General features: G+C 32.1%; 1 protein-coding gene across 2 annotated transcripts; it reads right to left on the bottom strand.

The window, feature by feature from the left end:
* Positions 1-4,090: 4,090 nt before the first annotated feature.
* Positions 4,091-15,744, bottom strand: LOC137820212 (kinesin-like protein KIN-4A). 2 transcript variants are annotated; one of them, XM_068624151.1, is made up of 26 exons: positions 15,198-15,744; positions 13,998-14,144; positions 13,766-13,915; positions 13,373-13,626; positions 12,754-12,935; positions 12,544-12,668; positions 11,766-11,802; positions 11,243-11,334; positions 11,037-11,144; positions 10,788-10,901; positions 10,509-10,596; positions 10,312-10,424; positions 9,809-9,907; positions 9,619-9,732; positions 9,394-9,510; positions 9,230-9,310; positions 8,866-8,937; positions 7,800-7,893; positions 7,549-7,580; positions 7,364-7,461; positions 7,185-7,280; positions 6,815-7,036; positions 6,446-6,608; positions 5,176-5,331; positions 4,788-5,104; positions 4,091-4,543 (listed from the first exon to the last, which is right to left on the bottom strand). In XM_068624151.1, exons 1-25 carry the CDS (start codon positions 15,312-15,314, stop codon positions 4,889-4,891), a joined length of 3,087 nt encoding a protein of 1,028 aa, XP_068480252.1. In that variant the 5' UTR covers positions 15,315-15,744; the 3' UTR covers positions 4,091-4,543; positions 4,788-4,888. The 2 variants fall into 2 exon arrangements, with proteins under 2 accessions (XP_068480252.1, XP_068480253.1); XM_068624152.1 differs by having other exon boundaries at positions 10,312-10,421; positions 15,198-15,659.
* Positions 15,745-25,553: the final 9,809 nt, after the last annotated feature.

The raw sequence follows: 25,553 nt of genomic DNA, 5'->3' as shown, positions 1-25,553 counted from the left end.
TTTGGTTGAAAGTAACTTGATTTTTGTGTCTTTATGGTGAATCTTTAACTTGATTTTGAGTGTTAAATAGTAATATTTTGTTTAAGAATGTATATACACAAATTGGATTGAAAAACAATATTATTTCAATAATTGGAACTATATAAGAGAGTTAAAATTGATAGTTTTAGATTGATGATCAATTTAAGAAAAAATGTTTTTTTTCTGCATTTGCTAAAGCAAAAATCATGACAAAACATTTTTTTCTTCTCTAAGTTAATTTTGGCAAAATCCTTTCCTTATTTAGCTTAAACAAGTAATTTAAGTAATGAGTAATTTGAAATGCATACTTAAGTTCAAATTATACTATTGAATATATATATATATATATATATATATATTGTGTTTTTGTGTGTTTAATAATAAATATTTAATGTATTTGATTTTGTACTTAAACGTACTTAAATATTATATGAAAATATATTGAATTGATTAATTTGAGGTCATATATTTAGATGATATGTTCAATGTGGTGAGACATGTTTAATATAATTCTTCTATAATGTATTTGTTTGTTATATCTTATCTTGTATCCATTGAAACTAAGGTTTCTACATCAACATGAACTTAGAAATTGATTAAATATAAATTGTTTAATTACTTTGTATACTTGAATTACAAATAAACTTGTATATATTCCTATATTATTTTTATTTTTTGATAACTTATATTTTGTGTGTGTTTGGTACGTGGTTTTTCATTTTGATTCTACTTTATACATGGACATATGACATGATAAGTATTGATATTAGTTTCATATAAATATAAAGAGTTTTATCACATACATATTATATTTTTATTTAATTTGAAATACTTGATTATGCAACTTTGTTTGTTGTATTATAATTAATTTTTGTACGTATATAGTTAAATCAGTATGGAGGTTGCAATTGTGATAATATTATCATTCAACCTATTATTATAAGAAGGAAAAATCGAGAAAGAGAAGAGTAATAAAATTATTTAAAAAACTTAAAAATAGAACACGTGTTAGACATGTCTACAACTTTTAACAAAACTTTTAAAACCAAAATATATTATTTCCAAATTACAATATTGAAACAAATTTCAACACTAAAAAAGAATGATTTTTAAATTCGAAAATGAAAATAGACTGATTTTGAAATATAAAGACTAAAATATCATTTTTAAATTTGAGTGTTTTGTTGTGCAAGACGAAGTGAGGTGACAAAATGTGAATAAATAGTTTTTTTAGTTATAGTTAACCTTTGGATGTTTAATCCTCGAAGAATAAAAGAGAAAATCGTCACTCACATGATTTTTCTCTCTCATTTCTCACACTTCCAACGGAGCACTCAACAAATTCCTAATTGGATGCCTATTCATCTTCTCATCTTCTCAATAAGGTAGGAGGAACTACTTTTCTTCTCTCCCATTGTTAGTGGGTTTTCATTTTCTCTCTTATATTGAACTTTGATGATGGATCTTGAAAGTTGAGTATTCTACTTTTGTTCATGATCTTTTTTTGGTAAGGGAAGAAATTGTGTGCTCTACGTAGAAGCATCCTATTAACATTCACGACTTTTATGCCCAGTTTGGATTTGAGTCATTACTGTTCATTCGGATTGAAAAATAAAGAAAGTTTATGTTTGGATCAAGAGGTTTACCTTTTATCATGTTACCCTTTGCCACCTATCATCCCCATGTGCCATAATAGTGGAGATTTCACCACGCAGCAGTAGAGATTCGCACATGAGATTCCACCAGATGATCTGATAAGGCCAACAAACACTCACTAGGATAGGCTCTAAATGACTCTGATACCAAATTACGAAGTGGACTTTAAGCCTAACTCAACCCCATAAAACCGGCTCATGAGGTAAGGTTTGCACCCACTTATATACAATGAAATGTCCTAATCTCTAGTCGATGTGGGATCTTCAATAGGAGAGGAGGTGAATTACGTGTTTTGAGTTGAGGGAGGAACTTAAAGGTGGTCGGAGGTGCGCAGTCATTGGAGGTGCGATTGTCAGAGGTGCAAGGTGTGGCTGAGATTCCATTGGTGATGCTCAAGGGACGGTTGTGGTATGTGGTGATCGATAGTGGTGCTTAGTGGACGGTTGTGGTCCGTGGTGATCATTGGTAGTTTCGTTGTCGGCACTGTGTTGGTTCTCTACATTTTCTCACACGCAGATATAAATTTCATAGATAAATAAATTTTGGAATGTGGAGAATCAAATATAGAGAATGGATTTTCTAATGTTTATTTATTTATTTCATATTTTCTAACTTCATTGCTTAAGCGCTAATGAAATTTTAAATGAATTTTATTTTTATTTGCACTCTTCTTAAGAAATAGGATAAAAGATCATCATTATTAATCCTAGGAAGGTAACATATTCAACCTAATATGTCATAACTCCCTTATCCAAACAGAAATATTCTGTACTTTTTAATCCGCTTTTTAATCTGGGTAAACAGTGATGCAAACAGTGTGTAAGTGATAAGTGAGGTTGTGGAGTAGAAGAGAAATTACTTAACCATACATTATTTTTCAGGCTGCTTCTTCCTGCACCTCCATACCTTCTTGTGCCACCCCCATATATTTTTTATATTCTAAAAATACCCTTTATTAATATTCTGGATTACATAATCTGGGAGTCTTTTTCTAGATCCAGAATTAGCTTCTGGATTATGTAATCCGAAAGCCTTTTGTGATTAGCTTCCGGATTACATAATCCGGAAGTCTTTTCTATACATAAAATTAGCTTCCGAATTATGTAATCCGGAAGCCTTTTTTTCAAAGGAGTGATTAGCTTCTGGATTACATAATCCGGAAGTCTTTTCTAAATAATGAGATTGACTTCCGAATTATGTAATCCAAAATATATCCGGATTACATAATCCATAGACTTATTTCAAATGAAAAAAAAAGTTCTGGATTTTATAAATTTCAAGAACACTTCTGGATTCAAAAACAGCTTCCGGATTATGTATGAAGGTGGCACAAAAAAGGAGAAAACGGTATTTTTACTTTTAGTATGGGGTGGCAGAAGAAGGTATGGAGGTGTAGGAAGAAAGAGTCTATTTTTCATAACGGATGATGCTAGTAGGGCCCAAACCTTTTCATATAGACTTGTTGGTAATATAAAGATGACCTCCAAGTGAGGAGTCAATCTCCATTTTATCTTTTTCAAGTTCCTTTCCTAATATGGTGCTTGAGTCATCAGAGAGTGTAATTTCATATTCGGTCTTGTTAACATATTTGACCCTTCTACTGTGTGTGGATTCTTACTACTAGGAGGAGGAAGAAGATTCATCTCAAGTGGAGGAATTACCTATGCAGAAGGTGACAAATGAAGACACTTCAGAAATGGAGGAGGATCCATCATGGACATTTCAATAGTAGTTATTTTATTATATCACAATTAAGATAAAATTAGATAAGAAGGAGCATATTATCTTTAAGTAAATAAGTACCAGTATAACTTGTGAATGAGTTTTTATAGCAACTTCTTATGTAAGATGATTATATTTTTTTAAGTATTAATTTTATCATGAAGTATGTTAATGAAATTCTTCATCCAAGATTTTTATCTTATTATACGAATTCATCTCAACCAATTTCAGACTATCATTATGAATATATAATATATATATATATATATATATATATATATGTGATGTGAAAATTGATGAGAAATCATTTATATTATGAATAATGTTATTTCATAAATATAATATGTTTAGGTTTTGGTACTAAATTATTGGGATCATATCATTAGAAAGAAGAAATATATTTACATTCTCATAGAGAGGGATTATACAGGATACTTAAATTATTTTTGGAACTTTTCTTTTGATTACGAAAATAATGAAAAGTGACTTGACAATTATAGGTATACAAGGAAAACAACTTAATGCCTTATAAAGAATAATATTAGACTTAACATTCCTATGTCATCCTTAAAATTCATTAGCAAATTAATCTTTTAAAATCTCAATTCAACAAGTGTAGTTAGGCTTAGAGTTTCTCTTAGTAGGAGGTTTAAGATGAGATGAGACAGTAGCTTACGATCATATTATACAATTTGTATGGTAAAATATCTTTCCATATAGCAGCTAATCGTTCTTTACACACAAGAAACACTAGAGAACTAAAAAACTACACAGGAATTTCCTTCTGTTATGTGACAAATGCTACAACATAAAACCTATCAACAAAATCAATTTGCTTAAACACGACCGTAAGAGCTTGCCATAAAGAATAAAATACACAATAAGTTTCCCAAGACTTGACAAAAGCTGTTAGTATGAACAGACTATTTTCCAACATAGTTTGTCCGTCCAGAATCTACTATTGTCTTCAAGCAAGCGACATCTTCGTTCTTCATTATTTGGGTATCTCTGTCCAAACATTACATTGCAACATACCTCCAAGATGATCCATATGCACAAAATTGTGGCAAAATTCCCAAGATCTGGACAGCATTATTCAAGACTGACAGGTATATACATTTCTTCAGCAACCAATTATATTACACTGTTGCAAGAAACGATGAATGTCAGATCAATGTATCTGTACCATATAAAAAGTTTTTGGATAATAATATTCGAGTCATATAAAACTAATAATTAGCACAGAATATAGACAAAGATGAAAAAGTAAAAGTTCGGATATGTATTCGTTTAAAGAATATTGGAGGATATAATTTTGCAACCATAAGTTTGACAGTCGTTTTTGTTAAAGACATAAATTTAAAAAAGAAAGGGTTAATACTTATTACCTGCACCTAGTGCTCTGTTATTTCCAATGCCATGTGTCTAGGATAATTCTTGTGGTTCGAAAAATACCGAGCCACATGAACTCGGCTGATCCTAAAAAAGATCACCTGATACGTGGCAAAGCCTGTGAGCGTGGTTTTGTTCTCATGATCGTCTCATCGCTATGTCGTATCCATTCTGAAAGTCTCCATGGTTTCTGCCATTTCCACTTGAATTGTACCAGCCACTGATGATGACTTCTTTTCCACCTCCATAACTTTCCAGAAGCTTGTCCTACCATTGCTAGTTTTTTCATTGACAGGTGTCCGATGGGTACCATCTACATTAACGGTAAATTCACAATCGTATCCAATAAAAACCTTTAACCGATTCAAATGAAGATTAACTTACCCTTCTACCCTGATCTACAAATGCTGCCGATTCCCTCACCAACCCATTGGCAACCCCTGGCGTGTATTTTAGCTGTTTAGGCACTGGTATAGACGCTGGAGATAAGGGTCCTTTCACGTCTTCAGCATGTTGTTTCAATGGATTTGGGGAGTCTCCCTGTTGAAGTTGTGTGATGATAAATTAAGTAGCTAACTACTTGCAAAGGAAGTAATAACTTGACAACCATTGCTATGATATACAAAAGTAAGAGAATGCAACCAAAAGTTTGCTAAAACCACCACAAAATATCAGCTGCAACTCGTCACCATAATAATTAGCAGAAGGTTAACCTTCAATTCATTTGGAATCAAGCTCCAAAGGTCTTTTATTCAGATAGCAGGAGCATCAATAAAGTTTAAGCCTAAAGATCAAAGAATCTCATTATTTTGGTTTACTTTGATTACTGGGCTGGATTCTACTAGTTCAAGAAATTACTAGACTTAATGTTTGAAGGTACAAAGATTAGAATTAGTCAGTTGTTACTTCTGTTCATGTATAGATCTTAGATGTATTTTGATCATTTCGTCAGGGTTTAGAAGGTCAAGTATTGAGGTATAGTTGGTTGAGTGAGGAATTGAAAATAAGGAGAAAACTTTGGTCAAACTTTACACGTGTTTTGTAAAACAACCAATATGGAGTGGCTGATGATGGAATACAACTTTTCTTTGGCTCTAGCCAAATAATATTTTGTCTCTCCTAGTCACCAAGAGGTGTTATGAACTAACGACCTTTTATGTGTGATACCCAAGAACTGAAGAACCTAAGATACGGTGACAAGGTTAATTTCTTCTACTGCTATAAGCCTAATTTTTTTTCTTCGACTTAGTCAGGTGCCTGGATCTGACTCTTTGACAGACAACACTACAATTATGATTATTATTTGAAATCCCAGTCGGTTTTGCCTTGAATTTACACTAGAACCCATCAAATCCTAAATCCAAAATTTGCAGACTACTTACAGCCGGGAGCAGCACTCAAAATCAACAGCTAAGCAAAGAGTATAAAAGTTCAGGCATCTGTGTCCCTAATTACATAGTTTGCTGACGACTCCACAATTAGTTATATATTTATTTTAAACCATATTTACTAACGACTCAACAATCTGTTCACATCCAGGGAGCAGCACCCAAAATCCATATTTAAGGACCAAAGTATATAGCTCCAGAAGGTCTCCCTAAATCATAGGCTTATTATTGGCATATAATGCCTCACCGAGTAACAATAATCTTACCGAAGGTGGTGTAGCCAATGTGCTTCCAATAGCTTGCTCTCTCACTTTTAGCTCCTTCTCAACTTCTTTTCTCTTCATCTCACTTTGCCGTAAAAGACCAACAAGTTCTTTTATTTGATCTTTCATTTCCCTGATCTCCATGTCCTTCTCCCAGAGTTGGCACCTATTGTCAACACATAAATTCACACTTCAAATTTCAACGGTATACAGTATCACATATTTGACCGTGTTCAATTAGAAAAATGTTTGGTTATCTTATTTATAGAGAAATTAAAATATATATATATATATGTGTATATTTTATTTTTATTTTTTTTAATTTCTCTATATATATATAATGAAAGAGAGAAAAGGTCTAGGTCAAAGCACCTAGCATCTGCAACAGAATTAAACATATATTGAAGCAAATTCTTGGCTTCTCCCATTGAGCGCAATTGATTCCAGCGTCCACGATTAGAGAAGGCCCGTTCTCGTTCTTCTGCCTCAGAAAGTTGAGAAGCCATTGCAACAAGTGAATTAGATGATATATTAAGCATGTTCTCAAGTGAAGCTATTCTGGCCATTCTTGCACTTGGTGACATGGAGGATGCCCTGGGAAATACAATTTTAAAAGCAACCAGGAAAACAGATGTTATCCTTCATATATTCCATGCATCATTACTTCAAAGATCCAATATTTTTAAGAACTTAAGAGGAAGACTTGACAAATTAAATTAACTTTTTTCAAAAGAAAAATTACCTGGCATATCCATTCTTTCTTGGAGGACTGAGACCTTTTGCAGCAAACTCATTTACTTGCTTCAGCATGGCTAATTCCTCTGCAAGGGCAGCTCGCCTGAAGATTGAATCATAAAATTATAGGCTACCCAATATAGATCAATCAGGAACAAAAATAAGTACTAGACTTGTGTTACATACACGTGGCTCTGTTTCTCATACTCAAAACGGACTTCATGCTCTTTTATCATGACTTCTAGTTCATGATCAAGCCACCGTTGTAAAGACTTCTCATTGCTCTGAAGATGAAGCTCGAAAATTTTGTTAAGACCACGTGACATTAAAGCAAATTAAAGCAAATCTAAGAAAGAAGGAGAGCTCATTACCTGACCATTTGTCCCACTTCCATTCATTGTCACTGAAAATGAAAAAAAATTAGAAAATTAACAAAAGACTAAATGCAATGATACTACCATGCAATTCATTAATAGACAGTCTTCTGTTTAAGACATTTTAAAAGCACATCACATTTATTGTGGTCTTATAAGCCACACCTGATTTTTTTAATATCCCATACGGGTGGAAATCTAAATTTTTTCAAAAATAAGCATCGTCTGTCCATATAAAAAAATCACACCTGAAGTCTCTCGGCTGGAAGTTTTACGTGCTTCTAACAACTCCTTTAACCTCTTGGTGGCCATTGCAGCTTCTTCAGTTTTTCTCTGAAGAACCTGAAAGATATACACATTTATTGAAACAAAAGCATTAAATCTTGCATCAGACTTGACAATCACAAAAGTCAACATTAACATCAAATTTTGGTTCTCTGAATCTTTTCCTTTTTCCTATAACGAATTATGCATTTTGAGTGGAAAACATAAAAAGGAAGTATTCGCCCCATATCTATTCGATTTAGCTTCTCAAATAAAAAAATAGAAAGATGGTTTATTCAACTTAAAAAGAACTCCCTTTCTGTATATAATTTAAGACCGAGTAAACGCCTATGAAATGCATGCATTCAACTTCTTCATTAAACATGATTTATTTTGGGAAAAACCTTTTGGAAGATGGTACATCAGTTTCCTAAATCTGCATATTTTATCTATCTCACATGTAATCTATCCGGAATAATGTTTTGCAAATTATTGATTAAATTAACTGACATGATACCATGCAACAGAAATTTGGTTACCTTGGCAATTCATTCCATCTTGCGGTTCAAGAATCAAGACTTCAATGCATTATAACATTTTCTTTTCTTTCCATTACCTTTAATTGAATAAAAAGCTCAAACATAAAATAGAAAGGCCGACTTTAACAGTCTTTTGGTAATTAACACATGCGGCATGCAAAAACTCCCCTAACTCCCTGCTAAATAAAGCCACTAGGTGGGGGGAATTGTCCCACAAGTTTCCTCAGTCTTAATATTTACCCATAATGTTAAAAACCCTAAACCCTCAGCTTTAAAATTATTAACAATTTTAAGTAAGCCATATCTATTGCTAAAAAGTAGGCATGCATTTTAATTACTTGCAGGAGTAAATGTTTAGGAGAGGTCTGTGTATAAATGCTTAAAAGCCACTCCAATTTGCCAAAAAATTATCAAAACTCGATTTCATATCGTATATTGGATTAAGTTTATATTGTAAAGCAAAACCATTATCTAAAACATAGTAGCAATGAAACAACTTAGAAATACTTGCCAATTTCTGCCGCTGATTTAAAGCTTGCAGCTTGTGTCTTTCGTACTCATTTCTTCTTCCCTCCTTCTTTAACTGTGTTGCAAAGGCAAAGTGATCACTTATCATGTTAACGATAAATATATCGAGTGAAGAATAACATGGCCTTTACATCTAACTTCTTTACTTGTCATTTGAAAGCTTTGGAGTAGTCAGGTCTGAAACTTTAAATTATGCATGAAATGATGTTTATTATTTTACAATGAAACATCAAATTGATAATGAAGGAAATATTTCAATTTGGGAAAAAAACTGAAGCATTTTAAGATGTTTAGAAGTAGAATGAACTAATTCAGTTAATTGAAAAAAAAGAAGAAGCTTGTCATACTTGCAACAACTCTTTCTCTCTTGAAGCCTTCCACTGCCGAAACTGCTCTGCTTCTTGTTTTATCTTTTGCTGCAATTGAACCTGCAATATTATTCAGGTTATAACAGATATAATATATTAAGAGATTTTTTACAACCATGGTTTGAAGAAATACAACAGTCAACCTTTTGGGACTTTATACACTGTATTTCATCTTGCAGTCTCTTTGCTGCTTCATCACTTTTTTGCTTTTGCTTCAGAAGCTGGACCTGACTCTCTTGCTTCTTCTTCAGATCCAGAATCTATTGGGCAGGGTTTTGAAAAAAATTTCGTAATTTAGAATATCTACCAATTAAATCTGAAACTGAAAATAAATTTAAATGTCAATCCAAAAATTGAGAATGAGGCACCTGTGATTCAAGTGCTTTCAATTTTTGGGCATGAATATCCTCTAATTTCTGTGTTTGTCCATCAGAGTTGGCAGCAAGATTTTCAACTTCAGCCAAAAGACAATCTCTCTCTCGCTGCATTCATAAATCAAGTGCATAAATAATTTTTTTTTTTGTAGCGTCAAATAAATTTGCGTAACTTATATTGAACCTGCACTACTCTCTTCTCATCTTCCAATTCCATTATCTTTCTACCAAAATGCTGCTTGAGTACTTCAGCATCAGATATTCCAAAAAGCTTCATCTCGGACTGTGCAGACATTAATACAAAAATGTAAAATTATTAAAATACGAGACAGGAGAAGATATGGAAGAAATTTCGAAGAGAGTCTCATGATAGTGTTTGTAAAAAAACCATTATGCAGCTTCGGTGATATGTTTTTGCTTTTGTTAAATTATTAAGTTCCTGGACGATAAAAAATCTGATAATTTTCAGTAGCATAACAGCCTTAAGAAGATATGTGCCTAAGTTGCAAAAAAAAAAAATGGATTTAGGCATAACACAAGTGAGCACCGTATTACGCATCAGAAATAAGTTTCTCACAATAAGGTTCATAAATTATAGAAAAGAAGTTCCTTATGGTTCATAAAAATACACTATTGATTGATGCATAGTGTGTCACGGGTATATATTCACATAGACACTGCAACAACCTCTTTCTGCTGCAAGCGTTTATTCAATTCATGTAACTCTCTATCCATACTATTCTGTAGAAGTGTGTGCTCCCACTCTTTTGCTACTTCTTCAATTTCCCTAGAATCACCTGCTAAAATGGCATATAGCACCCTAAATCATTGCAGTTCAAGTCACATTTGATTAAATAGCAGCAACAACCTTTTAAGAGGCTTACCCACTGTCTCACTCATTGGATACTCAGCTTCTATCATAGGTAAGCTCCTCTTAATTGCATCAGTCTTCACAATGTATGTGTTACCATCCTGGAAAACAGTTTTAAACCACGCATGCATACATTATCAAGCCAATATCCTGAACGCACTTCAATAAGTAGACTGTAAATACCAAGATGAGATGAAAGGACAAACATAGGCATCAAAACAGAAACTGAGAAAAATATCCTTAGTTGAAGATGGATATTGACAGAAAGTAAGACAAAGTAAGAGAGACATACATAAGGTTCCCTTTCACCTGGTTCTACATTAGAACATCTACTACGGTATTCATGAAGTTCACGGCAAAGATCTTCATTAGCAGCTTCAAGCCAAGCAATCCTTTCCTTAAGGACCTACACAATCAATTATAAAATTATTATATATTTATTATAAATGCAAATCATTGATGCTACGACTACCCCATTATAGGAAGTATATTGAAGTAATCAAGAGATCACTTAAGATTCAAGTTAATTGGATCCAACTACCTGAACTTCCTCAGAAGAGCCGCCAGTTCGAGCACAAAGTTCTGCCTGCAAATACTCTAGCTGTTGTCGCATTTTTAGCATCTCGTTGGACATGGGGTCTCTATTGATCTACAGAAGAATCAATAAGCAAACATAAATCAATAACAAAATAATCTCAATTTTTCCAATGAAAGACAGGGACGAGAAAAAATTATGCAGATACTTACAACAGGCTTATTTTGGATATTGCGTGCACGATTTGCGTACTTCAAAGTGTTGAGGGTTTCCTCAGCATTAATATCAGCAGGACTTATGCAAGCTGACATAGAAATATCGTTTTACATAAGAAGAAGAAGAAAAAATTAACAGCAGCTTGTATTAGATGCAACATGAAAGGTTTGGACGAAATCAGTAAAACAGAACAGAGCATCATTATTCTTGCCATCAATCATTTATTACCAAAGATGCAAGAAGTTCAAATTTGCTGAAAAATAATTATTTCCAGAGTAGGGAATATTTTTGAGGATGAAAAACATAAAATCAATAGTTTGTGTTCTCGTGAAGTTTGTTAATACAATTTATAAAATATCAAGCCTCCCTATGAATGTTAAGATTAAAGAATTTAAAGGGGTTAAAAATCAGACTGGCATCCTGAAGATTAGAAATGTTTATTTGAAGGTAAATGACACTTAAGATACCCAAGAAATGTAGAATTTATTGAAATACAAGAAACTAAGAGAAACAACTAACCAATCATGACAGTTCTGCTGTTACCTCCTAGTGAATCCTGCAAAATCATTTAATTTTCATCTTCAAATATAAAATAATTAAACTAAAAAGAACAAAGAAGAAAAAATAAATACAAAATATTTTATATACACATTTACTTCATATTGTCTTTTTTTTTATTAGCATTAATTATTTCTTTTCACCAAGGCAATCAGTTGAGGATCACCGGAGTTACCCTCCACTTATATATAAATAATACTTTGGTCATATCACTAAACCATGTTACATCTCCAACATACAACTGAGACCTCTCAAGCCAAGGACAAAAAGTATAATTGATAGACCAATAAATAGGGCCTCGAATCAAGATGCATAGGAAAAGGGACGGAACAGGGGCATAATTTGGAATACAAATTCTCAATTCTGTTAGTGTGGAAGCGGAGGGATCAAACAAAATGGGCGGCTGTCATAAGGACATTGGAGATGGAGGTTTTTGGAATCATGCAAGGGAACGATAATATGAAAAGGATGAAGGGGTCCTAGGGGAAGGGGGTTTGATTTTTTAGGGAAAGGTTTGGGGTCTTGACAGAGTAGCCTTCTTTGATATATTCTCTTCTTAGAATTTCCTTTCTTCGGTATTTGTTTAAAGCTTATGCGGTGAAAGACCTTCCTTTGGAACTATACGTTGATGTTTTTGGAGAAATGACAAACAGAGTGCACACTGATTATTATCCAAACAAACTACCGTATACTTCATAAGAGTGCTGCAAAGAGAAAGGTGTTTATAAAGATATCAAACCTGCAAAAGCCTAGTGAGTTTACTATCCCTATAAGGAACATGAACACCTTCCTTTCGCTTCTTTTCATCACCAAGTGCACTAATAACGTTGCCAAGTGCTAGAAGGCCTTTGTTAATGTGAACTCCTGTTTGAAAGATTAAATGACTAGTGAATATGTTTTCTCAAAAGCATACTTAAAGGATGAAGGTGAAAAAATGTCCCAAACTAACCTTCCTTAAAACGCAGACCATCAGACCCTGTTCTTTTAGCTCGTTCTGATCCAGCAAGATCTACTAAGTGCAACTTGGCACAAAGATACTCTTCATTCATGATATCATTTAAACCGCTATCACCAGGAATATTCAGCTTTCGCATTTGTTCTAGGGTGATGGTGAAGATGGCATGGGATCGACTAGTTGGCACAAAGAGAAGTATAAGTAATAAAACTCCGGTAAAATAAACAGTAACAGCAGTTTAAGGCAAAACTTTTTTTATCATAGACTAGTACCAGCAAGTGAACCTTTTTATGCTCTGATGTAAAAGGCTTTCACACTACCATTCAATCACATACTGTTGTGTATAATAAGTTTATTGGCTTTTATAACTATTTAAAAAGTTATAAAAACGATCATTTTTGTTTGATTGACAGTGTCAGATTTTGCACTTAGTGCATAGAAATTAACTGTTTAGTTATTCACTAGTAACTAGAAATCCAAAAGTCAAAACATTTCTTACATGGCTTATTATAAAGTCAACCTTACTATGAGATGCTTAAAAACAGCCGATTATCCAATTTCATCAGTTAATTATTGGATAGTTCAAAGAAGAGAAGAAAAATAAGTTTTCAACCTGGATTGGTTGTTCATATTTGTGCTCCCAGTCGCCCTGCTCAATGATCCCTGTTCCAGGCAAGCAGCCATTTCTTTTAGCGTTGTTACACTGACTTCAGTGGATCCTGCAAGGGTGATGACACCATTTGATGTCTCACGAATTTGTATTGGTGGCTTCCCAGGAGAGGTCATTTTTCCTGAATGTCCATTTGCAGTTTCTGGTTTGCTCATGGAGGAGGGATCCAGCAAGTCTCTTACTTCTTCTTTAAGAATCTTTTCACAATTAAAGGTTATTGTCAAATACTTAATCTAAATGTTTTTGCACATACACAAATTTTATTATCCTCGTAAACTAAAGAACAATCAAACTATGAAAACCATGCTGCAAACAGTAATGAACTGATCAACAAACCTCAATAAAAGACACTTGCAACTGAAAGTCACTCTGGTGCTTTAGGGTCCCAATTTTGCTAAACAAAACGTTCATAACTTCAGGTATTATTCCTGTTTGGAAACCATCTTTAAAGCCAGTTCCCATGGTGTACGTTTTCCCAGAACCTGTCTGCAGTAGACTGAAACTGTAAAATGCAAAAGAGACCATTGTAGTGGCATGTAACTTCTGTTCACTTTAGTAGTAACTATACCTGACCATAAGCGAGAACAGTAGCATTATATCCTTGAAACAAGCCATCAACAAGGGGAGCAACACATTCTTCAAACATGGCACTTGAGGGAGAACCGGTGCTTCCATAAACATGATCAAATGTAAAGGAGTGGGCACCAATTTGTACCTGTATTATTGTGACAATTAGCATATGATTCCCAGCCAAAGTTTTTGCTACTTAAAATATATTATTATTGGGTGCATTTTCCGATATCGGAGTCCCACTGACTTAAAAATAAACCATACGCAATTTGCATCCATGCAAATATGTAAGTTACTTGAAAAATATACTGAACGCTAGCTGCTAGCTTTCTTTGAAAACAAGAGAATGACTGACATATTCCACTGTGATGATGACTTTAACAATAAGAAGAAGACGACGAAATTATGACCTACTATTACAAAAAATAAATTATTATAATATCTGACGCGATACATACTGTGCGATTTTAAATTAGAAACCTAAAAAAAGGCAAATAATAATGCAACAAGCAATTGAACCGAGGTCCTGATGATACAGCGAACCTGAAGAGCTATTTACACTTCCTAAATCTCCCTGCCCTTTCTAATTAATCATGTTCAATAAGTGTGTGCCAAAGTTGTGTACAATAATTGGTGAATTATTATCATAATATATATCTACACACACATATATATATATACATATATATATATACACACACATACACTGTGTGTGTACACTGTTCAAAACACTGCATCGCAGTAAATGACGGGCTATGGATCGTACGAAACAAAAAGTGAAACTGTAAAACTGGATAAAAGCCTTCTTCTCCTTCTTGCATTGAAAACACTAGATGAAATATAGCTACCACAAACAAACCCTGTCTATTTCCCCAAAATAACGTTTCAGAAACTTATGAGTCAAGCCTAGGCTAGAATGTCAGAAGTCAGAAATAGACACAAGTCAAATATCCAAATTAGGTAAGTTTGTCAGATCACAAACAAAAGTAATTTCAATTCCAAACTCTGTAGCGCATGTTTAGTTACGTAAGGAGTTTCGGATCCAGATCTCTCACAGAAGAGGAAATTAATAGTAGCTAGAACGCGGAACTCAAACAGTGTCGACAGTCAACGACAATGCTTTTCGGTTCGTTTTCACATTCGCCAATAGCGAAGGCTAAACGACACCATTGAGCTGAGAGTGAGTAAGTAAGTGCACCTGCGGCTTCCCAGAAATGACGGTGACGCAATCTTTGCATCCTTGAAGCTTCTCATCGGCGATGAGTGGCCGAACATGGACCGCGACCTTGACGCAGCAATCTTCCCCTGCTTCCATGGGGAAGCAGCGTAGTAACAGAGAGACGCAGAGGGAGAGTGAATCGAAGATGAATTCGGTTGCTCGAGAATGGAAGTGTGAAGAAGAGAGAGAGAGAGAGAGAGAGAGAGAGAGAGAGAGAGAGAGAGAAAGAGAGTGTGTTCTCCGACAATGCTAGAGAGAGAAAGTAATATAATTAGAAGTGGAGAGAGAGGGCGTGTGGGAAAAAGGGTAGTTGTGGAAACGAAAGGGTCTCATAAGCGAGCCGCGCCAGGCATCTGTAAGAACAACAACCACCATCATTTTCCCTTCACCTTCACTGCATTGTGGTCGCGTGCTTTCAACCTTTTCTCACCTTCTTTCCCCATTTACCCCTCCTCAACGACCCTCTCCAACTGTACTCCCGCATCAAAGGTTCTCTTCCCGCATTTACCACTTTACCCACACCCTCATTTTCTTAATGACCAAACAATCATTTTAATGTATGAAACTGTATTTAATTGTCCTATTAATACGTTGAACTAAAAAGCTACTCAAATAAATATCTCAAATGTCATTGTTATTTTGTGATTTAAATATACATACTAATGTTTTACATCTGCCTATTTAACTAGAAGGAAAATATCAAGAAAAAAAAGTAAAAATTTGTCCGCTTGAAAAAAAATAATGAAAGTAATTTTTTTAAAGTAATTATGTTATTAAAAAATTACCCATATATTATTATAAAAAAATAAAAGAGAGATATTTTTGAAAAATACTAATTTATTTATATTTTTACTCTTTTTTATATCTTGATAAAAAAATAAAAACATGTGGATAGAAAATAAAACATATAAAATTCAATGAAATGTAAAAGAAAAAAAAATCTTTTCTATGAAATAATTAAAATATCTTATTTATCTTCATTTCTTATGTCGGTATTTCCTCATTCTACATTCTCCTTTCATCGGATCATTAAGAAGCTAAAATAATGATTTAGCTTTACAAGAAGCTAAAATAATGGTGACACATGTTTATTTTTAATGTTCTAGTTCGAGTTAGAAGGAAATAATTTTTCTCTTACGTCTTTAAAAAAAAATTCAAAAAGGGTATTTCTTAACAGAAAGTTAAACATTAGTTCTTAAGTAGTTAAGTGATTAAAGCATTTTTGATAGATCATAATACAGACAGACCTATTCATTTGACAAACTTACTTTTTTTCAATAAATGTTCTTCTGTTCACATTAATATAGCAATCAAATACCTAAATATCTAAACATTTTGTGTTATTATTAAACTAAAGAAACTCTTGATTTGCGTTATTAATAAACCGAACACACGGATACTATCACATGTGTGTATTAAAAGAAAATTAATATTAATATACAATTAAGTTTGAATATTTTTTAATTTAATTTTTTTAAAGATTAATATTAATTTTATCTTAATTTTATAAAATTAAAAATGATTTCACCTAATTTTTTAGATTAAAAAAAGTGAATGAAAGGGGCAGGGGTTGAAAAAGAGGAAGCTAGAGAAAATGGGAGAAAGCTAACGTAATCTAGTTGGGATGTGGATTTGAGAACAAAGGTAGGAAAAGGAATAACGCAACGCACAAAGCCACGTGACGCGGAACCACATACAGACACCATTATGAGAGAAAGGAGGGAGGTTTGCGTCTTTGCCGGTACCCAGTCATCGTCACTCACGTCCACATTTCACAGGTGCCATAGTATATGTACATCGTTTCTTCTTTTCTTTTTCTTTTCTTTTTTTTCTGTCACACTGTGTTTCTGTGGTGAAAAACATTTTTTGCTTTTAACTTCTCTTCCTATTTCTACGCACTAGTTATGTTAAACATGTAGATCATGTATATGCTATGATACATTTTTTTATTTATCTTTCTTTTATTAATGAACTTGTTTTAAGTTACAGGTATATTTGCAGCTTTACAATTGTGACAATTATAAATATTTAGCTAAAGAATTATTTTAATATTCACGTCAAATTAACTTAAGCACGGATTAATATTCACATTTAAGTTGAAACTATTTTAAATAGTTTTTATTTTTATATTTTAAATGCATACACGTTAGAAAACTACAAATACCTTTTATTCGTATTTTTAAAAGCAATTACTTGGTCGACAAAATAAAGAAACAAGAAAAAAAAAATAGATGTTGTTTTATAACTTAATGGAGGGTAGTTACTTTAGCCAACTTAGACAACTTTAACTACCTTCGTAAATTACGAGCTAGAGAGAATTGTAAAAGGAAGAGGACTAAAGATTCACATTAAAACGATAGTGAATTTTTTTTATACTAATCCCATGTATCTTCCATGACATACAATATACTTTACTTGAGTACTAAGATTGTTAGAAAAATATATATTTAATATAATTATATATTAAAAAATAAAAAATATTAGTTAAGTCAAGACATTTTGTGGAGCTAATTACGGTAAAACGTTAAAATTGTAAAAATAAGTTGAGTCTAACCGATTCACTAGAAAAAATTGCAAAACAAGTTTATTAAAAAAATTATAAAAAGAATTCAAGCATAACATGATGATGAATGTTGAAATATATCAATTTTAGTTTTTCTTCATTCACTTGATTTCTCGGATACTAAAATTTAATGTCAAAATACTCACTCATATCATGAGTAACATAGTCCTTTGTCAATTTTATTAAATATTTGTTTCAACTTCAATTCAATAAACACTTTGTTTAGTCATATAACTTGACATGTATACATACCACTAGTTATGTATTATGCTTCACATGTGAACAATGTAACTACTTGTTCCTTTTTCAAATTCCTTAAGACCGAGACTCCTTTTACAAAAAGCACAAACTCGGAATGTTCTTGCAATCATCCTTATCACTTCCCCAATCTACATTTGTGAACCCAACAACTTCATATTTCTTAGTTGATGTGTTATTTTGTGGAAAACAAAATGTCATTTTCCATGATTCATTTGATGTATCCGAGAATGCATTTAACAACTAGAAGATGAGATACTCTGAACTCTGCATGTATCTCAATATTACTCATACAACAAATTCCATATTACGTCATGTATGATAAATATATCGTAAAGAGTCAACAATTTTCTTAGATTCGGTTTCATCAACTTGCTCATTAGTTCCTTCTTTCTCTATTATTAAACCGAACTCATATGGAGTGGTTGTTGAATTACAGTCAAGCATATTGAATCGCATGCACCCTTTATTGCATCATCATTCGTTCCTTTACTCTTGTGAATTCAAAACAAAAAAAAATGTCACTTCTCCCAAGTTAGTAATTTCAATTCCATTCAGCAACTCCTCTTAATGGCATCAATCTTTCATGGTTCTCTATAATCAGGAGATCATCCACGTACAAACAGACTATAATTAGATTATGTGTCCCACATTGTGTAAACTTATGTGTGCACTTCAAAAATTCCAGTTGCAACATAAACACATCAATTCTTAGATTCCAGGCTCTTTGTGATTGTTTAAGTATGTAAAGCACTTTCCTTTTTATTTGAAAATTGGCTTCCTGTCCTTCAAGCTCAAACTCAAGTGGTTGTAATACACGTACATATTCTTTTAAAGATCCATTTAGGAAGGCAAATTTTACATCAAGTTGATGCATGATCAAACCTTTTGAAACAAAAACATTATTGTTTTGATTCGAGCGACCAGTGCAAACAATTCTTTATAATCTACTTCAGGAGTTTGAAGAATTTCGTGTACTACAAACTTTGTCTTGTATTTCACTATTCTTCCTGCAAGATCAATTTTGACCCTAAAGATCCACCTTACACTGATTGGTTTCTTGATTTTTGGTAGAGATACTAGTTCTCACACTTGATTCTTCTTAATGGATTGAATCTCATCCTTCAAAACATTAACTCATTTACTATTTGTAATGACTTATTCAAAGGTGACTGGTTTAGTTTTTGCAAATAGAGCAAAGTGAACAACATCTTCATATACATATGCGTATGACTATTTCCTGAGATATTCTTAAAGAAGATGTACTTTCTCTTCTATTTGATACAACATTTTGTTTTTCAATAGTCTCAGCCTCTTCAGATTCAATAATAACCCCTTTATATTGTTTATATGCGTTTGATGTCCAAATCCAACCATTAGTCTCGTCAAACACAACATCTCTACTCATTACAATTTGTTTGTTGAGGGGATTTAACAACTTGTAGCCACTCATTTGATGATATCTTAACAATATCATTTGTTCTCATCATCATCTAGTTTCTTTCTTAACTACTTAGGCACATGTTTGTAGCATATTGATCCAAACACTCTTAGATAACTCACACTTAACTTGTTGGACTAAACATCTTTTGAAATAATCTCTTTTAATCTATTAGATTGACATATATTCAAAATATAGACAATAGTTGACACAATCTCGTATGACAAATATTTTGGTAACTCTTAGTTGTCTTCAACATACTTTGTATCTCATAGTAGTCTAATTCTTCTATATCATTATGTTGTGGTGTGTATGAAGGAGTTCCTTAATGCTCAATTCATTCTCTCTCAAAGTTATTAAAATTAGATATATATTCATCATCTCTATCTTTGAATAAAATATAAAATATGAGATAAAAAAATTATGATTGAAAGTCTCACGTTAAATAAAAAAATTAAGATAAATAATATATATATATATGCGCAAAAATACTCAAAAATTTGTCTTACAATTTTGAATACAACATGTTATCTTAATTTTTATATAAATTTGTTGCGTCTTTGTTTGTTTTAAAATCATCTTGTGTAACATTTTCCTACTTAGATCAGATTCACATCCAACTGAAAAAAATTATTATAAGAGGTTATATGGTATATAATGAATTGTTTTACTTATTACTTATTATTTATAATTTTTATAATAACGTGTCTCACAAATATAACCTAAAATTTAAACTAAAAAGCAACCTTGTTGTTATTTTATTTTGATATTCATAAAACATTTTATTGATAGAATAATGACTCCACTTCATCCCCATCTCCGAGACCACACATCTGATATTCCATGAAATTTCTGCAACAAATTAAATTAATAAGTTCATGGTGCTCATCGCAGTATGCATATGTGTCTCTATATGAATAACACGTGTCCTCGTCTTGTTAAGGTGGGAGTTATTAGTGCAATTGTAATAACCGGTGAAACATTAAGAGCATTTGAAAAACAGTTGAAGATAGTTGGCATGGGGCACTAACATGCTTCATTACTTAGCTTTGGATTAAGTACTAAAAAGTTATTGACTGAAAAAAAAAGAGTAAGGAATGAAAAAGTAATAAATTGAAAGTGAGATTATCCGACATAAAATGAAAACAAAATAGTAAAAAAATTATGAGTAATTACTTCATATGATAGAATACAAATATAAGTAAATGGTAGAATTTGAAAAATGGTTAAATTGTTTTTAAATTAAAAAATGTCAAAAATATATTATTTATATCGGTTTAAAAGGTCTGTATCGTAACAAATTGAATACTTTTTTATAAAATAATATCGTAGATTATTTTAAACTTGTCAATAATCATAATTTTATAATAAACACCATGATGTAAAAAATATTTTTTAAATGTATCAAATAAGTTAAAATAATTTAAAATTATAATAAAATTTTATTATAAAATCTTAGTTAAAAATTAAAGTGCAAATTATCATTTAAAAAAAGTTCATTTGCAACAAAGTTAATAAATATTAATAAAAAAGTACAAACTAACTAACGAGTAAGTATAAATATACACCTTAAAAAATTGTTTTTCATAACTATAATATAATTTACTGTTTTAAAAATACACACCTATATAAATACGATTTAAAATTATTTATCTCCATTCTGTGTTTTTTCTTGTCCTTCCGATAACTATTTCCTACCTCAATTAATTTAACATATGAACACTAAATGGAATTTGGGTTAAGAAAATTATTGGAGGGAGAGGAGAAGAGATAATTTAATTTTAGTTCCATATATTTAATTCATTTCCATAAATGCTTGAAATATATGAGATGAATTGTCATTTAATATTATTAAATTGATGTATTTAACCTTCATCAAACTTAAATATGACAGTTTTTTTTTTATTCAATCATATAAAAAAAACTTATGATTTATAAATAATTAAAATATTAATATTTATTGGGTGTAGGGTGGTGTCAAATAAACATTTTTTATCTGTTAATGTTGCCTAAAGTTATAGATTTATTTGTTAAACTTAAATGTTTCTAAATGAAAATATTATAAATCAGTTGGCTGACAAAATGAGTTGTGAACTTGTGATTCCAACTCCAATAACGTTGTTGAAACAAAGGTGAGGAAGAACAAGGAGGGTCATTGCAGCAACAATGTGGTAAGGACAAAAAACAAGCTTCAGACAGTGTTTTTATGAATACCAAACAATCTTATTTGAAGTCCTTCTTCGCATGTGCAGTACTACGATGTAATGCTTCTCTTATTTGATCTGATCAATGAAGATAACTATAAGAAATTAATTCACTGATAAAAGTTGTGAAGTGAAGTGGTGAACAAAGATTTTCACCAGACAATGTTCTTCATGTGAGTAAAACCAAATTTAATGGATAACACAACATTAACATATTTGCACCATAAACAAGAATAAATTTTATAAAACACCATGTGTCAGCCATAATTACATGATTTTAGACCTTGCATGATGGACATGTGTGGATTCAACAACTTTATTAACATTTCTTTGCAAATCAGCACATGCAAATTTAAACAAGCTACATGATTTTAGATGGACATGTGTGGATTCAGCAACTTTATCAACATTTATTTGCAAATCATCACATGCAAACAACTAGGAAACTATGCAAATTTTCTCTCTTTTTTTTTCATGAAATTGAAGACCTTTATGAGCAGATAAATTATTAATGACTTTAAGTTTTAATAGCATTTGATATGTATGTGTTGCCTACATATATGTACATGTTTAATATAAAACCTAATCATATGTAAATTAAACCCGCACAAATGTTCTTTCCTTGTCTGAGGCAAATGTTGAAAACTTTTTTTTTGACACAGTATATACATATTGACAAATTGATATAATTTTGTTGTTTTAATAATGAGATGTTTGAAGTTAAGTTGATGATGTATTAATACATTGAATTATTCAGCAATCAAGTTACTTAATTTGAGTAGATAGAGACTAAAATAATGATTGTTATGAAGAGGTTTGTTTAATCAAAGTAACGCATGATTGTGTTGGTGAGTGTCTTTTACATTTTTCAGCATATGAGACAATCAAATGACTTGAAATAGATACTTTTGAAAATTGAACATTTTGCAATAATTTTTGTCGAATACTGATAGAATGGTTTGGGAAGGAGAAATGTAGTTGTAGCTTAGTCCTTGGTAGTGTGAAAAAACGTTGGAACTGGGTAGTGGTTTTGAAGATTCAGGATTATTTTATTGTTGAATCCGAAATAGAAGAAAACGACCTCTCCTCTGTTTTGTGACTTTAATTTTATGTTCATGTGGTGGTGAACTGCAAGGAAAGCAAAGTTGGGAGATGCAATTTTGTTTGCAGAAATTGTTTCTCTGCCTCCTTTTTTTTAGAAGTGAAGGAGTGAGGTGGGTGCATAGAAACCCCAACCTCAAGCTTCCCATCCAATCCAACCTAACTCTTCATTCATTGGATTTTGGCATCTCAACGTTACCTCAGAAGCAATTAAGAAAGCAACCACAGAGTGGTCCCCATTAACTGTTTATCTCAGCTTCCAGCGACACCACCTCGTCCTTTTTAGCTCTTCTACTTAAATCGACACATGCCAGTAACATCAGGTGAAATTTGTACACTGTTTCTTTTAGGTATCTCATTCAAAATGGAAAATAAATCTAATCAGAATTGCGCTCAAAACCTACACCTCTCAATTCATTTCTCATCAAAACCCTCACCAAACCAACTGTTTTGTCCTTAATGCTCGCTAAACAACAAATCAAATCTCTCTCTCTCTCTCTAATTGCTTTTATATTAAGTCCAAATCACTCTTACACCACTGATGCTTACTTAAATCAATATCAACTATTTTTATCCCCTATTAACTCCTATATATCCTACCTGCAAAATAAAGTTTCTATAATAATCATTGTCAATTAGATAAGACAATTATCTCCATTTTTATTTCATTACCGACAATTTTGCATTAACTTTAATATTTCTTAATCAGCGTAACTTCTGAGATTGGTAATACCAATTAATTTGGTTCCTATCATTACAAAAATCAATCAAATTGGTTCGTGTATTGGATAATTATTACTACCAGATTCCGTCTCCAAATTTCACTTCTATTGCCTATTCTGGTGCCTGCTAATTAGATCAAATTAATTAGTACGTAAAAGGGTCAATGATTAAACTAATTAATTCCTATCAAAGTTATGATTAAACTAATTAATACCTATGAAAGTTATGTATTAAGATGACTTAATGAAGTTCGACGTATCCTAAGCAAATAGAAAATAGTTTTAGAATAAAAGTTATATACTTTAAATGATATTTAACAATAAATTATTAAAAGAAAAAGAATATATAAATAAAAAATTATTTTATTATTAAAGTGAAAAGAGTATATAAATAGAAAAATAATTTATTTAGGTTTCATTTTAAAAGTGTCATTATCTTTTTAATTTTTTTCAATTTTTCTTTTTATGTCTTATCTCTAACTTTTTAGCATCTTTGTCATCAAAATGTCGATCGGAGTCCGTCATTATATTCCTAGCAGCGAATACTACAAGATCGCCCAATCAGAGTTTTAGACAAAATAAGTTCACTTTTGCTCCTTCTTCTTTGGAGTCACTTTTGAACTTGTATCGGTCAATACCGGACGAGCCAGTCTCAGGCTTGGTGATCAATCAACCGAGTCAAAGAATATCTCAAGTCACGCAATAAATGACAGTAACGACAGTTACAATAGCACTTAATGAGTGACATTCATATCCCGAAATACATGAGAAATATCTTCGATAAATCAGCTAAATACTAGTTAACTTGAAAGATGGTACAAATATTCTTAAGATATTCCAACATACATATATACCAATAGACCTTCCTATTAATCAGAAATCATGATGCACATCAGTGAATAACTCATATTTGACCCATCACAATAAGGGTTCATAACCAACACTGTAAATAAACCCTTTTGCGGAGGTTTAAGGTACGCTTTTATCAATTACCAATATACACTTTTTACACAGAGTACTTACTTGATCGTCGGAGTACCTTTTTCTGATCAACTCCGCCCGAGCATCAACATTTGTGGAAGGAACTAGAGGATCATCGACACGTCAGCAATTGTACAACCAACCTCATGCACTATCTAGGCCCTCTTTCTCTATGCATGTACATAACTTGTTAGATTATCTTTGATATAGGCTTTGCATGTGACGTTTAGAGCTTCAAGGTTAGTTCCTGTTAGTTCAGAGTTCAAGTGATATGTTTGAATCGTTGATCAAGACTTTGTGGTGCAGGTTAAGCTACATTTGGACTGTGCAGGGTTAGAGCTCTTTGTGAGCACAACTGCTCAAATTCAAATAAAGGAAGCTAACTTTATTTTTAATAGAATCCTATGTTAGAGGATCTGGATGTGGGGGTGACGTGGTCACCAGTCTCAAATCTTTTTACAGGGATGTTTAAGTGAATTTTTTGATATATTTGAATTGTTTTACAAAGTTCAAATGTGATGTGATTGAATGGTGTATTAATGTGTTACACTAAGTATGAAATGATGTGAAAGTGTAATCAAGATAATATTTTCAAGAAAGAAAATATCATGTCGAGATTCTTATTAGGGTGTATTGATCTGTGAGTGTCATGTGAATGAGATGAGTGACACTACTAATATAATGTAATCACATAGATGGAGTTATTCAGTTGATGAGAGTCGAAGGAGGTTCATATGACTAAGTTTGAGGTTTGAAAGAACTTATCCGAGTATATCATATGGATTTACCCTGTTATATGAGATGATGAGATTTTAAAATGATTATGCGCATAATTGTGCGGATTCATAGTGAGTCTTACAAAAGGTGCAAGTCTCTTGATGTTAATTTTAATACACGAGTATTTCCGAAAGTATAGTCAAGTGTTTATGCGTTGATGTTAATAGATTTCCTTGAATGAATGATATGGAAATTAAAATAAAGGTAGACACTTAACTATTAAAGAATGATAATTTTAGATAATGAAGGGTGCATAATAATTAATATGTTTGTTAATGAAATTTGTTT

The sequence above is a fragment of the Phaseolus vulgaris genome, chromosome 9 (assembly GCF_000499845.2).
Source record: "Phaseolus vulgaris cultivar G19833 chromosome 9, P. vulgaris v2.0, whole genome shotgun sequence".
Lineage (NCBI taxonomy): Eukaryota > Viridiplantae > Streptophyta > Magnoliopsida > Fabales > Fabaceae > Phaseolus > Phaseolus vulgaris.
This window is presented reverse-complemented; position numbering and strand designations above follow the sequence as displayed.

Excerpts from the sequence above, each read along its gene's own strand:
- LOC137820212 (XM_068624151.1), bottom strand. The coding sequence starts at position 15,314 with ATGGAAGCAGGGGAAGATTGCTGCGTCAAGGTCGCGGTCCATGTTCGG. Across the intron at positions 13,916-13,997 it reads CTGTTCTCGCTTATGGTCAG|ACAGGTTCTGGGAAAACGTA; the intron begins GTATAGTTACTA and ends AGTCTACTGCAG. Across the intron at positions 10,597-10,787 it reads CAGGTGAAAGGGAACCTTAT|GATGGTAACACATACATTGT; the intron begins GTATGTCTCTCT and ends ACTGTTTTCCAG.